This window comes from Physeter macrocephalus, chromosome 1 (genome assembly GCF_002837175.3).
Source record: "Physeter macrocephalus isolate SW-GA chromosome 1, ASM283717v5, whole genome shotgun sequence".
NCBI lineage: Eukaryota > Metazoa > Chordata > Mammalia > Artiodactyla > Physeteridae > Physeter > Physeter macrocephalus.
The window spans coordinates 65,608,676-65,624,355 of NC_041214.2; the positions used below are offsets into that span (position 1 = coordinate 65,608,676).

The 15,680-nt window shown below is 39.0% G+C and overlaps 1 protein-coding gene across 8 annotated transcripts in view; it reads left to right on the forward strand.

The window, feature by feature from the left end:
• FNDC3B (fibronectin type III domain containing 3B) overlaps nt 1-15,680 on the forward strand; it is a 386,791-nt gene that overhangs the window by 330,142 nt on the left and 40,969 nt on the right. For 5 of the 8 annotated variants that reach the window (XM_055083800.1, XM_055083804.1, XM_024124410.2 and 2 more), the window contains 8 exons: nt 873-1,011; nt 2,854-2,925; nt 3,079-3,105; nt 5,015-5,133; nt 7,055-7,160; nt 8,059-8,231; nt 10,415-10,528; nt 10,848-10,997. In XM_055083800.1, coding sequence (XP_054939775.1) covers nt 873-1,011; nt 2,854-2,925; nt 3,079-3,105; nt 5,015-5,133; nt 7,055-7,160; nt 8,059-8,231; nt 10,415-10,528; nt 10,848-10,997 — 900 coding nt within the window. The remainder of the gene's footprint in view (nt 1-872; nt 1,012-2,853; nt 2,926-3,078; nt 3,106-5,014; nt 5,134-7,054; nt 7,161-8,058; nt 8,232-10,414; nt 10,529-10,847; nt 10,998-15,680) is intronic. The other 3 variants (XM_055083807.1, XM_024124414.2, XM_055083816.1) reach the window with 2 other exon arrangements.

The window sequence follows — 15,680 nt, forward strand, 5'->3', positions numbered from 1 at the left end:
TTCCCTTTTCTCCATTGCCCTTTGCTCTTTTGCCCATTTTCTTTTTCTCAGCCGTTTTCCTTTTGCTCTTCTATTACCCACCCCCTCCCCACTTGGGCTCCACGTTGGGCGACATTGCGTTGAATGTTGAATCGGAAGACAGCTTTGCGAACTCTTTGCGACCTCGTTAGGAGAGAAGGGAACAGCAGGCTGCCTTCTGTGCTGCCCACTGTTTGTTGATTCTAGCACAGCACGGTGTTTTCCAGTGTGACAGTGTGCCTTCTGGAGAGATGTGGTTGTCTTCTGATTCCCCCTTTCCTTCTCTTAATATGTGAGCCAAATCATGTTATTTAACACGTAGTAGTCACTCAGTAAATAGTTGTCTGATTGTCCAGTGGCATGTGTGACTATTGAAGGAAAATGATAGCTTTTGTATTTTTAAAAATCCTTGTTACTCGATGCTGGCTATGAGATCATAGGTATACTGCTAGCATTTCTCCACAAGGTGGCATTGCCCTACTCCTAAATAAGCAAGGTTATTTTTATCTGCTTTTCCCCCATATTTTCCTTCCACAAAACACTGTGAACTGGGTGGTGACATACTAGTTTTGTTTTGTCTTCTTGAAAGGGTGAAAATGTCTTTGGCTAAAACCTACCTTGTTTTATTTTTGTTAATAGCTAAACTATATAGAAAATAAGTACTCCATTAAAGAAACGCTTACAGATTAGTAGTTTGAGACTGTGAGAGAGAGAGAGAGAGAGAGAGAAAGAGAATATGTGAGTGTTTCTGTCTGTGTGAGTTTTGGATACCTTGATCTTGCCATATTGAAAGTCACTACTGGTTTAAGATCTGATATCTAAAGCATATTAATGTTTTCTCGGTTGTGTTTTAGCTGACTGCTTCTAATATGGAAGGGAAAAGCTGCCCAAGTGAAGTTTTGGTTTGTACGACGAGTCCTGACAGGCCTGGACCTCCTACAAGACCCCTCATTAAAGGACCAGTTACATCTCATGGTTTTAGTGTTAAATGGGGTATGTTTTGTTGCTGTTGCTCCTGCTGCTTTTTTGACAGGTTTTTTAAAACTTGATTAATTTCAATAGTGACAAACCAATAAACAAACAAATCATATTATTTGAGGGAGTTTTACACGTTTGGAATATATGTATGAGAAACATCCTGAGAATTCTACAAACTGGTAAAATTGTCAATTGTAAGAGCATTCATTTACTTTATGATTTTCCTGTAAGACACATTTTTTTCACCTATAGTTTTAATGTATTATTGATTTGAATGTGGTAATCTCTGAATATATTTCATTCTTCAATAGCTTGCCCTTAAAAATGTAGCAATATTTAATATAAAAATTGATTTATAAGCTTAGTATTAAAAATAAATTTCAAAATTTAGGTAAGTCATATTAAATTTTACAGAATGTTTAAGTTACAGTGAATTAGGAAGACTAGTTTTTGTTGTTTGTATGTCTTCGGAAGTCTTAGACTTCAGGAAGTTTTCATATTGAAGTTCATCATGGTATTTGTGGGGATCTGGTAGAGGATTTTGTGGCTCACCTGCTGCATGGATTATTTCAGCGAAATGAATGCCATTAGAATGTTGATAAACATTTGCAGCTGTATGTGAAACACGATATATATGATTATCACTAATGTCATATAATAATAGTAACTACCAAACAGGCAAAAAAGAAATCTAAAATAAGATTTTACCTGGCAGTCAAGTAATATAAAGGGAATTTAAAACATTATTAAATTGTTATTGGAGACTAACCACTGAGACATATAACTGCTTCAAGTTATGTGGTAATTTTGAGGCAGAATTATTCCCTAGAAGATGGATACGATTAAGAGAAACAAAAAATCTAGGTGTGCTTTTTGCCAGATCTAAAGCTTTTTTTCTCAGAATATCCTAGAAAGTTCTGTCAACACTGAGTATTTACTTTCATTAGCCATATGCTATATTGAACTTTTTAATTATTGCTGTAAATATCTATTAACCGAAGTTTGCATACATTAATGGAAATAACAGGTGAAAGGAGACGGGAATTAAAGTTTCTAAATCTATATGAGTAACCTGAGGGTATATCTAAAATACAGAGGTGGCCAACTGATAGTAGAAGCAAATTCTGTGTAGTCTTGCAAAAAGGTGTTTTCCTGCTCAGAAAAGAAAACTCTTGCAGGCACCGAGTTAGCAGTAGACAGATATGATACCTAAGATGCCCAGGGCTCTAGTAACAAGCTGGAACCTCCTCCTCAAACCGGCTCTTTGGTACAGGTTCTTATTGATCCACAGCTCTGGTTTTATATTAGGTTCATGTGGGATACAAAGTTTGCTTAGTAGCAAACTGTGATGGAACAGATTTGTTATATTCTGATCTTTTATTTATTTTGTCAGTAAGTTTTGCACCTCCCTTTTCTTCCCTCTCTGTCTCTCACTGATGATATAAGTGAAATAAAAAAGAATAAAATAATTTTTAAGAAGAAATATATGTATATTTTGTCTTATGTAAAAACCATCAAATATTGAAGAGCAGGCTTCAGAATCTCAAAATAAATAAATGAGCATAACTCTTAGAAAAATAAATCCATATTTTGAGTTTTGTTCATGTTTCACTAAATAAATGCTAACCTTTTGACATTTCTAGCTGTACGAACTTTGATAATCAGAAGGTTTTGTGGTGTTTTTGTTTCTTTTGTTTTTTGAGAAAGGAGTTGGGTGAAATAATATATTAATTATTGTGCCTTTTGGTTGAATCCAGAATTTAGACAGTATATTATATGATTCTATGTGTTCTAATAATATTTACTAACAAAAATCAATACACTTTATAACTAATAAGGCATTTGCTTACTTTCCAGATCCTCCAAAGGACAACGGTGGTTCAGAAATACTCAAGTACTTGCTGGAGATTACTGATGGAAATTCTGAAGGTGAAGTTTGTAGAAATTGTTTTGTTAAAGACCTGTTTTCTAATAAGATAAACATTTGTATAATAATAGCGGGCAATCATTAATTCTGTTGCTAGAGGTACTACAATAAACAAGCCTTAATCACATATTGACAGTTTTTTCTTTCAAACACAGCATCGAGGATCAGAGTCTGCTTGAAATGTACGTTTTTGTCGTTTTTAAAATTTTCTGTCATTTCTTTAAACCAGAGGTCCCAATTAATAGAATAAATATGTTTTTCATCTCTCTTGGCACGCTTTCTCTAGAAATTCTTATAAGCAGAGAAAGTGTCAGAAGCAATCAGCAGGAAGGATAAATTGGAGACAGCAAATGAGTTTGGTGCACAAAGGATGACAAAATATAGTATTGCTGTGGGCTACTGACAAGTGTCACACTTTGTAACAAGTTCAGAAAATGTCTTCATTTTTGTTGTGATTTCTGAGTCATATTATTTCTTCATTACTAGTCACACGAGGTGAATTAAAGTGGGACAGCGTTAGAGATCAGATTCCCTTTATAGTGTCTTTTAAAAAATTCTTAGATCTTCTTTCTGATAAAATTTATTAGGCTTTAATAGAAAAAAGTATAGTCATCGAACTTTAAAAATGACACCCATCTCACCACTCTAATAAATCATTGTAACTTAAATTTTTTTTTAAAAAGTGATGCATGTGGGAAAAAAGGAAAGAGTTAACAGCAACTTTTACAAACAAGCAATGCAGGTGTGTGGCTTGCTTTTTATTCTGTGCCACGATAGCCACCTGCAGCGTTTTGTTTTTCATGTCAGTTGGGCCCTATTTTAAGCTGAAAAACATGAAAATGCTTTGAGATGGGCACAGCTGTTCTTAACATAAAATCACATTCTATGCTAAAAATCTGACCTAGAAGAGAAGTCACGGATATGCAGTGGCTCATCGTGAAAACCTAAATATATTTTGAATTTTTGTGGCTCTCTTGACCACTGGTGACAGATCAAAAGTAGATGCCATCTGTACTTAAAAGTTAACAACTTTGCCAGTGCGTGACATCAATGATTAATTGAATCTCCTCGGTAGTCCTTGTTCCCAGTTGCCTTTTCAGTGCAGGTTGTTTGATCGGTAATGTCAGGATGACTGTCTTTAATATTCCCCCTTGTCATGTGGCCCTAGTGCATGTGGCTTCATTGTAAATCTGACCTAATAAGCAGCTGAGGGCATTTGTGGAAGTTAGTAACTATCATGGAACAGGGTAAAAGTATTTTCCCTAAAACAACTGCATGGAGTAAAAGCCTCCTTTAAAGTAGTCTGCTGGAAACATTGTGTTAGTGGGAGCAAAACAGAGGAGGATAAACATCCCAGATTTGTGGGGCGGGCAGGCAGTCGAAGCATCCCCAGTGCTCTTCACCTGGTGGCATCAGCTTCACCCAGGCCCCTCTTGTGGCTCTGCTTGCTTGCTTTATTCCCGAGAAGTGGTCAGATAACCTGGGTCACACTGAGTGTTTCATTTTTAATGTCACTCCCTCAGGTGTTTTTGTCTTTCAAGTGGGGCTCCATGGAGACAGCAGGCCTTTACCCAAAGGACTCGGTCTATATGGGGAGGGGGAGGTTTCACTCACTGTGACCTCCAGGCAGATAAGAGCCAGGAGAAACTCTTCAGTGGTGCCCTGTCCTGACCAGGAACCTTGTGGCCGAGCAGCCTTCCCCCTTCCCAGCTAGCCTCAGGGGCTTCTCACACCATTACCACTTCCTAGCTTGCTCAACACCATCCGCTGTCTCCTGCTGCGGGACAAACTACAGATTTCGTGTGCTTTCCAGCATCCCAACCTCACAGTCAGCAAATGTAATCGTGTAATCATGATATTAAGTAGTCTAGCCAGCAGTACTAAGTATTAAAAATGACTCCATGTTATTTTAGTATTTAACTTTGTAAAGGAGATGGAAAGAGAGCACTGTGGCTGTTTAGGGAAAAAAAAAAAAGAATAGGAGATGCTGGTTTTCATGGAAACCACTTAGAGCTTTTTCTTATCAGGAATGGTTGGTACTGTTACGTTTTTACAAAAGGCATAATCTCATACACGGGTCTTGTTTTGCAGCGAGTCAGTGGGAAGTGGCCTACAGTGGGTCGGCTACAGAGTACACTTTCACCCACTTGAAACCAGGCACTTTGTACAAACTCCGAGCATGCTGCATAAGTACTGGTGGACACAGTCAGGTTGGTTTTGTTTCAGTATAAAAGTAAACATCTTTGGTCCAACTCAGACAACCTATCTATAACATCAGAATAAATTGCTGTTTAAAAATATATCTTGGTAATGCAGCCTGCCATGGTGTCACATCATGAATTCAGAGTTTTCCGAATTGTGCTTTAGTGGGTATAAAAAGATAGACCCAAATGATTCTCAACTGAATTGTGCTGCTTTCCAAGTACATGCCTCACTTAATTTCTCAGAAGACTTTGGCATGATCACCTGACAGTTGAAAATTGAGGGTGGTCTGCAATTTGCATTAGCTAATAAATAAGGGGATGAACCTCAGTTATTGCAATGATAGAAAAGCGTAGAATTTAGAGCAAAAAAAAGATATGGCCTCCAGCACAGCTTTTCTTTTACCACATCTGGCAGTTTTGTGAAAATGAGAGACACACCTTCCTTGAGATACTTTACTGCCATCTGCTGGAAAATTATTGTAAAAGCCACATAAATCTATGATGACTGAGCTGAAAGGCAGCTCCTGTGATTACGCAGTGCCCAACCTACACATCTGTAGGCAGCAGCAGTTCTCTTGCTGTCTCCTTTTTTTTAAAAAAATTGAAGTATAATTGACTTACAGTATTACATAAGTTTCAGGTCCACAACATAGTGACAATATTTTTATACATCACAAAAGGATCACCACCATTGTCTACAATTTATATGACCTTAGACCAACCATTCAACACGTCAGGAAACTTGGTTTCAACCTCACAGTGTTCTCATAGGCTCAAAACAACGTAACAAGTACATATGAAGTGCTCTAGAAATGAGATATCACTAGTTATTATCTAAATGGTGTTAACATTCAGAAAGTGAGTGAGAGGCAATATGGTAAAAGATGTTTTCATTGTAGAGATATTTAACATTGTGGTTTTGAAACCATTCGTATTGAGAGAGAGCGCACACGCAGTGGTGGCTTATAACCCTGTTACCCTGTACTGGGTTGACTTTTCAAGAGAACACCTGCCATTAGGTGCCGAATTTTACCACTCAGCCCACCTCTGACGTTGTTTTATGTTTATTTTCTTTTTCCCCCAAGGATAGTGGTATTGTGATGTCTAGACTGTCCATATAGACAGACTTCTGAGGTAAAAAAAAGGTCCACCTAGACGGCGTTTATGCATTGCCTCCCAGGGTGGGGATGTCCACATCAAAGCTACAAATGATCAGCGAGTTCCTCTTACATGCGAGGTGCTGCACAAGGCAACACAGAAGCGGCAGCGCTCTTTGAATTCTTAAGTACATCTCCTCTGCACCTCATCTCCTCAGGATGGATGCTGAATTTGGTTGAGCTGCATAGGTCTACAGTGCTCCTCCTGTCTCAAAAAGGGGTCAGCTTCCATACCACCAGCCTTACGCAACCAGATCCTGCAAAAAAGAAGGCCTGCTGATTTTAGTATTAACAGAACCTGCTGGTTAATGTCAGACTCAGTTGATTAATATTGACTTTATTTGCTTTTCTGCTCTGTATGTGGATGGTCGGCCATTTATGGCACCGTTTAAAAACTTCATCCAGCTGTTGTTTTGTGTTCTCTTCTGTCCTCGTGAAGGATCTCTAATTTTTGGTTAAAGGAAAATAACCGTGTGCTTAGGATACACAACACTCAGAAAGTCAGCCTATAAATCTGACATCAGAAATAATTATTTTTACCAGTGCTGTATGCGGTATATGTCCATACTTAAAACAAACACATACACACACACACACACACACACCACACACACAGAGACGAAGATCTTATTGCATAAAAAGTGTAAACATTCAACGTGTAACCCTCTTTGGTAGCATTTGCAGGTGTGGGGTGGAATTTGCTTGGTATATAGAGCTCTAATAAATTCAAAGTAACTAAGAGATGATTCTCTCCTGTATTTCTCCTGCAGTGTTCTGAAAGTCTCCCTGTTCGCACACTAAGCATTGCACCAGGTCAGTGTCGCCCACCGAGGGTTTTGGGTAGACCAAAGCACAAAGAAGTCCACTTAGAGTGGGGTGAGTGAACACATCTTCACGTTGCCAATTTGGACAAGTGGAGACTGAGTTTAAGACTTAATGCTTTGTAATCAAGTTCCAGGTCTTCCTTCTGAAAACCATATTTGTTTCTATTGAAAATGCCCATATTCTGTTCAGTGTACATGGGCTTGGGTTTGTATTCTCCCCGCTTCACTCACCCTCCTATTCCTGATGGTGCCACACGTGCTGTTCATCCTCTATCCTCAGAGGGCACTTTTGTAGAAAATGTTTCAGAGCAGCCCAGTCTTTTCAGGAATTTTTCAGCTTTATACATAAAATAAAAGTTATGCTCAATTTAGAGGTTAAACCAAGAAATAGTTCATCAGGTAACATCTAATTCCTCCTCATCTTTGCTGCCTTGTTATGTGTGGGTCCTGGTGTTTTACTGTATCGGCTCAAACTGTATTAGCATTTCCTGTCGGGTCAGCAATTTACAAGCTTGTAAAACTGCAAATATAAACCTGCAAAGCGCTGTCAGACTATTGTTCCCCATCACTTATGCCTAAAATAAGATATTGTGCCAGTTTTGGGTCCTCTAACTTGATTTAATGTGTCCTTCGGTTTCAAGTTAAGGAGAAGATTTTCTCCCCTCTATTTCTTGCGTTTACCTGGCATTAGAATATAAAGGAATTGCCTAAAAGTTTTACGGTTTGGGAATTTTGTTAATATCATTAAACGTACTTGCTTTGGAAAGTATGGATGACATCATTCAGAAACTTTCTTCTGTATATCTTTTTTTTGGAGTGGGGTTTCTTTGGTAAATATCGAGGACAGGCCACCTACATGATATTTTGCAAACCTTGTGGAAAGTGAGGTGTGATAGGGTCAACTGGAAACACAGAAGTGTTCTGATATGAAAAACATTCTCCTTTCCCAGATGTTCCTGCCTCTGAAAGTGGCTGTGAGGTCTCGGAGTACAGCGTGGAGATGACGGAACCTGAGGATGTAGCTTCGGAGGTGTACCACGGGCCCGAGCTTGAGTGCACCGTTGGCAACCTGCTTCCCGGAACCATGTATCACTTCAGGGTGAGAGCTCTGAATGATGGAGGGGTGAGTACACGCTTATACACCGTAACTGAAATATAAGGTCCCAGCACTTCGTTTCTACCCTCCTAAAATCCTTAGCAGTATCTGTCCAACCTTGACAACCATTAAAGAAGTGTATGTAAAAATCTAATTTCTGAAGATACACTGTTTTGATTTCATGTAGACCCAACATTGGAAATTTTGTTTCTTTTGTCCTCATATCATTCTATTAAGATAGAGTTCAAGGTTAATAACAACATCACCCTTTAGATGCTTTTGGTAGTTTTTAAAATAATTTCCTATTTTCTCATCGACTGTATAAATCAGTTGTGGGAAACTAGGACTACATAATATTTCTTTATCGTATTGTCTAAATTACCCAGCCATGTCTTAGGTCAGTTTTTAAAACTGGACTGGGGTAGAGGCTAGGGAGGCCAGTATATATATTTTTTTCATTTATTTTGAGTGAAAACTGTAGAACTCTCTGGTCCTTCTTACTACTCCATCTGAAGTTGTCGAGGTGGGCTGTTAGAGATTGGAAGAGTATGTCTATATTATATCCACAAAGGTGATTGGTTTTTGTCTTGTTAAATTGCAGAGTGATATGGATTGGGGGGCAATTCCTAATGAGAGTGAAGTGACCCAGAAACTACAGGGCTTTTTGGTGTGTCAAAGATGGGCAGAAACATAAAAGAAGGTAGAAGGGTGTGGGTAGAGCAAACCGCTGCTAAAGCCCCACAGAGTGCCAGTGGTGTGTATAGATGCACGCCATGCAGACAAATAGATGTAATTAATTGATGAGAATTTTACAAGTAAGAAAGCCCACTGACAGTGACAAGGAGTTGACAATGACTCTTCTAGTTCTCAGTGGTCCCGTTCACGCCTTTCAGAAGCAAAGTGTGTTTGTCTTTAGTCCATTTCGTGTTAGCCATACTGACTATGAAAACATTTGGTCTGAAGTATGATCACAAACCGTTAACAGGAGCTGGATTTCTTCTAATTGCCCATTAGGAAAGAATTTCAGATACAGTTATTTAAATTAAAACACACACACACACACACACACAAAACTAGACAATAAAAATGCATTGGTGAGAAGATAAGAAAGCCTATGCACCCAAACTTTTATAAGTAAAAAGAGGATGGATGGTGATGATCACTGATGCTGCAGAAGAAATCCTATTTTACTGTTGATCTGGTGCTTCTCCCCATCAGTTTTTCAGAGGATTTCTGCCACGATAAAGATAAATGTGCAACTGGGCTGACTTGAGTTTTACTTTCTCTCTCCTTTCACTAATTTATCATATAAAGAAAGTATCTTCAGCCTTGTTTTTAAATTCTGTTGTATTGGAAGTTAACCATATATTTGACTCATAATCATCTTCTGTGGTCCACTTCAGAGAGCTTCTCCCTCACCCCCAGTATATTTGCAGGTTATATTGTTAGAAAATGTGAGAGGTTTGGGGGTTTTTTTTTTTAATCTTTTTTTTCCATTTTGAAAAACATAGTCACATACTTCATTAACCTGAAAATTACTTTACTCTTTGCCCCAACTCATTGAAGTATCACATATTCCACTGTTAACATGGTGGTGATGGTTCTCTCGACGTGTTTTAAATCTGTAGCGGTGGTTGGCTCTGAGCAGTGTGGTCACTGATGGTGGTGGAGGAGAGGAGTGCAGTGTAAACCTTCAAATAGTTGAGATGGTGGGAGACATACTGAGAAAACATTAACAGGACCATTGGTTTTCAAAATGGAAAATACCAGTAACTAGAAGAAGTACTCAAAATTTGATAACCAACAATTCCACAAAGATTTTTATGCATTAAAAATTAAACTGCAGTGTGCATCTGACTTAGTTTTCTTTGAAGCCTTCTGAGAAATTAAATCAGAATGCTGTGATGTAGCAAAAGTCAGCATTTTTTGTTTCTTAGGTCACAGCGAAAATGTTTAGTAAACCAACTTTCTAATCCTTTTGAATTAAAAAAAAATATATATATATATAAAATAGACATTTACTACTTAGGGAATGTATGTTAGAAGAAAACCTACATATTCAACTGAAGGTGAACACCATTAGGTAATACTTTTAATCAATTGTATTGATGATGTGTTTGGTTATAAGCTTGTGCTGTACACAAACACACACACACACACAGCACACACACACACACACCTACAAGCACGCATGTGTTTTTCTCTTTCAGTATGGTCCCTATTCTGATGTCTCAGAAATTACCACTGCTGCAGGGCCTCCTGGACAGTGCAAAGCACCTTGTATCTCTTTTACGCCTGATGGATGTGTCCTAGTGAGTTGGGAGGTAAGTCAGGCACATGTTCTGCATCAGTTTGTTTCCTCTACTTTATCTGCCCCCCAGTGCAAGTTATGAGGGACCCACAAAGCTTAAGTTCACTTATAGGTTTTACACAGTCATCTGCCTTGGCGCTTGCCAAGAGTTATGGAAATTTCACCACTGGTCAGAATTGAGAGGAAATTGAGTATCTTTTTCATGCTTTTCTTTTCATGTATTTGAAATATACTAAGGCATGTTGCTCTCTTTCTCGGTTTAGTTAATTGAACACAAACGTCATAGGATTTTCTTCTCAATGAAATTAAGCACTTAATTTTCTGTTTTCCAGAGTCCTGAAAGCTCTGGTGCTGATATCTCAGAGTACAGGTTGGAGTGGGGAGAAGATGAAGACTCCTTAGAACTCATTTATCATGGGACAGACACTGGCTTTGAAATGAGGGATCTGTTGCCTGCTGCACAGTATTGCTGTAGGTTACAGGTAGGCTGACACTATTCGGACATCTCTCACAAATACTGGTGTTCCATGATAGAGTCTTTGGGAAACTTACTCAAAGGCTCGTGACGGAGGCCATCAGGAGGGGCGATATGGAAAAAAAGAGTTCTTTTAAATAAAAATAAATGTAATTGTTTTGGTATTTTACAGTTAATTTTTGCTTCTCTAAGAGGTCCTAAAAAGTAGGAACAAAACCAGAATCATCTCCACTGTACTTCTCACCACGCTTGCATCTTGCTTGCTGGTTAATTCACTGAATAAAGGACCGAGTCCAAGGCCAAGGTGGCATAGCTCCTTAGGGAAGATACCTTCTGTCTGAATTTTCTGAGATGCACATTTCGTTGGGAAAGCCACTTAGACAAAAGGCAAAAAACATTTAAAACTTCCCATTCCAGATGTTAAATGGAGCCAAAAACAAACACTAGACTAGTTAGAACCAGTCTGCATTCAATCATTAAGACCCACCTCCCACTTCTCAGTGACCATTAACAAGGCTGGTTATCTGTAAGCTTCCGCTTGGATGTCCAAATAGATTAACATGAAGAATAATTGGCTCCTAGCCTAACCGCTAAGAGTGACAATAGTCATGGGTTTACTTTCATTTTATTGACTTGGGTAAATTTTTTTTTTCCCTTTGAAAAACCATATTGTCCTGAGAAAACAGGGTTCTTTGTTCATTTCTTTCCATTTGTTCAGTAACATTTCTTGAGCACCACTTTGTGCCAGAATCAAAGGATGATCCCGATGATCAAAAGGAGAGAGACAAAGATTAATCAGTTGTGGTTCTTGACCTTGAAGAATTCTTTCTTCCTACATGTTTAGATTTAAATAGATAAAGAAGCAAAGATGCCGATTTAGGTTTCCACCTGATTTAAGTCATGGATCATATTGCTTATTACAAGCCCATCTACTCTCAGTGTCTCTGGGCATTGGGCCTCTTTGGAGAAAATATTCTGTTCTTAAGTTAACTTTCCAGATCAACTGAAGCTGTTCCATTGAATTCTGAAGGCTGTTTTGTCATAAACATTTCTGGCTAAACTCTTCCGTTATACACACCTTCCTTCTAGAATGGAGGGCCTGGGATGTAATTAACCATTCATCAGTGAGTCAGGGTCATAGCACGTTATCTGAGCTTTATAACCACCATGCTGAGTCATTGGGAAGAGGTTAAATTATGTGCTACACTCCTGTTTTTGGAACAAGGCAGCATATAAATAAAAACTGTCTGCCATCACAGGAAACAACTTCAATCTGCTTTTGAGTTTTTGTGTCTCTTTAAAATGTTCTACTTCGTTTTCTTCCTTTCGGGGTATATGTTGTCACTTAGCATAAACTTCCCAAAACTGCATTTTAAAAGATACATTGGTAAGAATAGAGCCTGCATAATAATCTTGCCTCCCTGTCAACAATAGTAAATATTTTCAAGTGTCTATACTTAATTGTCATAAAATGAGTCAGACCCTATGAAGGGGATAGCACTTTCAAGGCCATTGCTATGCTAAAGAAGTATTGCCAGGAAAGGGGTCTCCCCAACCTGTATTGATTTCTTGATACCTATAGACCAAATCTGAATTGTTTTCATTTGACATTGCTACAAAGTCAGGTTAAAGATGAATATTCTTTTGACTGTTTGGTGCCTTAAAAATTAAATCACTGTGATACCTATACTGTGTTTTATAAAAATTGAGTGGAACATTTCTTGTTTGAATATTTTAATTACCATGTACCCAAGTAATTCTATTCACATGAAGCATATTGTATATTATAGACATACTCTTATATTTTAGTAAGATTCTTTTGAATTGTTTCCTTTGTAAACTGGCAATAATAAGTGGTATAACTCGAGAAAGCATTTTCCATAGAACAAAGGTAGGCAGGATCCTGGAATAAAGAACATTATCGGAAATTGGTAAGATTTGAATCTAACTACATAAGGTCTGTACGTCATTAATACCATTGTCAGTGTTAATCTCCTGGTTTTGATCATTGTTTTACACTTATGTAAGGTATTAATATTAGGGAAAGCAAGGTGAGAGATTATATGGAAATTTCTCTGCACTATTTTTGCAACTTTTCTGTAAGTCTAAAATTAGTTCAAAATAAAGTATTTCGTTGTTGTTTTGTTTTAAGAAAATTGGTTTAGGAAAATTTAGGAAAATTGCTATTGCTGTTTTGTTCTTGGTTTTCCCAGGGAGAAGGAGGGAAGTGAAGCACTGACAGCTGGCCTGATATACTCTGCCAGGATTTGACATGTTAACAAATTTAATCTTTACAGTAACTCTATGAATTATGTGTTACTATCCCCATTCTACATCTGAGGAAACAGAGATGTTAATTTGCCTAAGATCACACAGTTAGTAAATAAAGGAATCCCGATGTGAACAAAGCTCCAACTCTAAAAGCCATGTTCTTTTCCTTCTGTTACATGGTGATTAAAGCCTTAGTTGATATGACAGTTGGGGTCCACAGTATCGTATTTTTCTGCCCCTGTGATGAATTTGTATCCAAAAATAAAATCTCTAAATATATACAGTAAGTCCCCTACATACGAAACTTCAAGTTGCTAACTTTCAAAGTTGCGAACGTGTGTTCGCACGTAAGTTAGTTCACGTGAAATTGCAGCTTGCCCTCCGTCTCCTGTTGCTGACGATCCTTCAGCTCTACCATCTCCCACCTCCTCTTCCTCCTCCAGTCAGTAACTCCTCTTGCCTGTTCACTCGATGCCAGCCCCTGTATGCCAGCTGTTGTACTGTACTACTGTACTTTTCAAGGTACTGTACTGTAAGATTAAAAATGTTTTCTTTAGTTTTTGTTTGTTTTCTATGTATTATTTGTGTGAAAAGTATTATAAACCTATTACAGTACAGTACTATATAGCCATTTGTGTTAGTTGGGTACCTAGGCTAACTTTGTTGGACTTACGAACAAATTGGACTTATGAACGCACTCTCGGAAGAGAACTCATTCATATGTAGGGGACTTACTGTACTCTTAATTTGTGACATAAAAATTTCACCAGAAAGAAAGTTGGTGTTGTCATGAAATAGGACTTGATGTAAAAAAATATTACAGAAGGGTTTCAAAAGTGATTTGATAGCAAATGAATGCTCTTAGCTTGCTTCTTTGAAATTAACTGATACACAGACATTATAGTGAACCTTTGATTTGAGAGATCAGACTACTTTCCTTTTGTGTTATAATTTGTCCTCATCAGCTCTCCCATGAAGTAAATGAGATTTTAGAGTACTTCACCTTCATTTTTTTGTAAGGAGGTTGCCAATTTTTTTATTTTTTGGCTGCATTGGGTCTTTGTTGCACGTGGGGCGAGAGGGGGCTACTCTTCATTGCAGTGCGGTGGCGTCTCTTGTTGCGGAGCTCGGGCTCTAGGCGCACGGGCTTCAGTAGTTGTGGCACATGGGCTCAGTAGTTGTGGCTCGCGGGCTTTAGAGCGCAGGCTCAGTAGTTGTGGCTCACGGACTTAGTTGCTCCATGGCATGTGGGATCTTCCCAGACCAGGGATCAAACCCATGTCCCCTGCATTGGCAGGCGGGTTCTTAACCACTGCGGCACCAGGGAAGTCCCCAAATGTTCTTATAAGGAAAAAAATATTGTTAATAACATTTATTGAGCACACACTCTGTCTAGGTACTGTTCTAGTTGCCAGGGCTACAGCAGTGAACCCGAGAACCTTGCCCTTGTGGAACTTACATTCTAATCAAGGGAGTAATTAAATGAAATATATACTATTCTGGTGACAGATGCTATGATGAAAATAAAAGCAGAGAAGGGAAATAAGAAATGAGGAGGGTCACAGGAGTTGGGGTAGGGGTGACTATAAGTTTTAATATGGTGTTCAAAGAGGTCTCCCTGAAAAGGCAACACTCGAGAGAAGCCTGAGAATACGATTGAATGGGCTGTATAGATGTCTGGGGAAAAGCTCTGTGGACAGAAGGGGCAGCAAGTTGCAAAGGCCCTGAGATGAGAGCAAATTTAGTGTCCCTGTGGAACAGCAAGGAGGCCAGTGTGGCTGGAGCAGAGGGAGGGTAGTAGACAATGAAGACAGAGTGGGCCTGGGTTCTTTGGGAAGGTGGTGGTGGTGAGCAGATTAGATAGGGTCTTATAGGCAGTTGTGAGGACTTCAGAGGTTATTCTGTATCTGGTGAGAGGCCATTGAAAGAATACAGACTGTGGGGCAAGGGCTGACACAGGTACCAGTTAGGAGGTCATTACAGCAATCAGATATGAAAGAGTGTAGTTGGACTAGGTTGGGAAAGGATGTGCTGATGCTTTGGGCAGGGGTATGAGAGGAAGGAAGATGTCCAGCAGTGACTCAGAGATATGATGTGAACAACCTGAAGGATGGGGAAAACCACAGGAGGGACAGTGGGATGTTTGATGAGCAGGGATGGGGTGGAGTCTTAGAGCCGTACAGACACTTAGGTTTGAGATGCCTATTTGACATTTAAGTGGAACTATTCAGTAGGCAGTTGAATACACTAGCCTCGCATTCAGGGCAGAGGTCTGAGCTACACAAATACATTTGGGAGGGCTTCCCTGGTGGCGCAGTGGTTGAGAGTCCGCCTGCCGATGCAGGGGACAAGGGTTCGTGCCCCGGTCCGGGAAGATCCCACATGCCGCGGAGTGGCCGCGCCCCTGAGCCATGGCCGC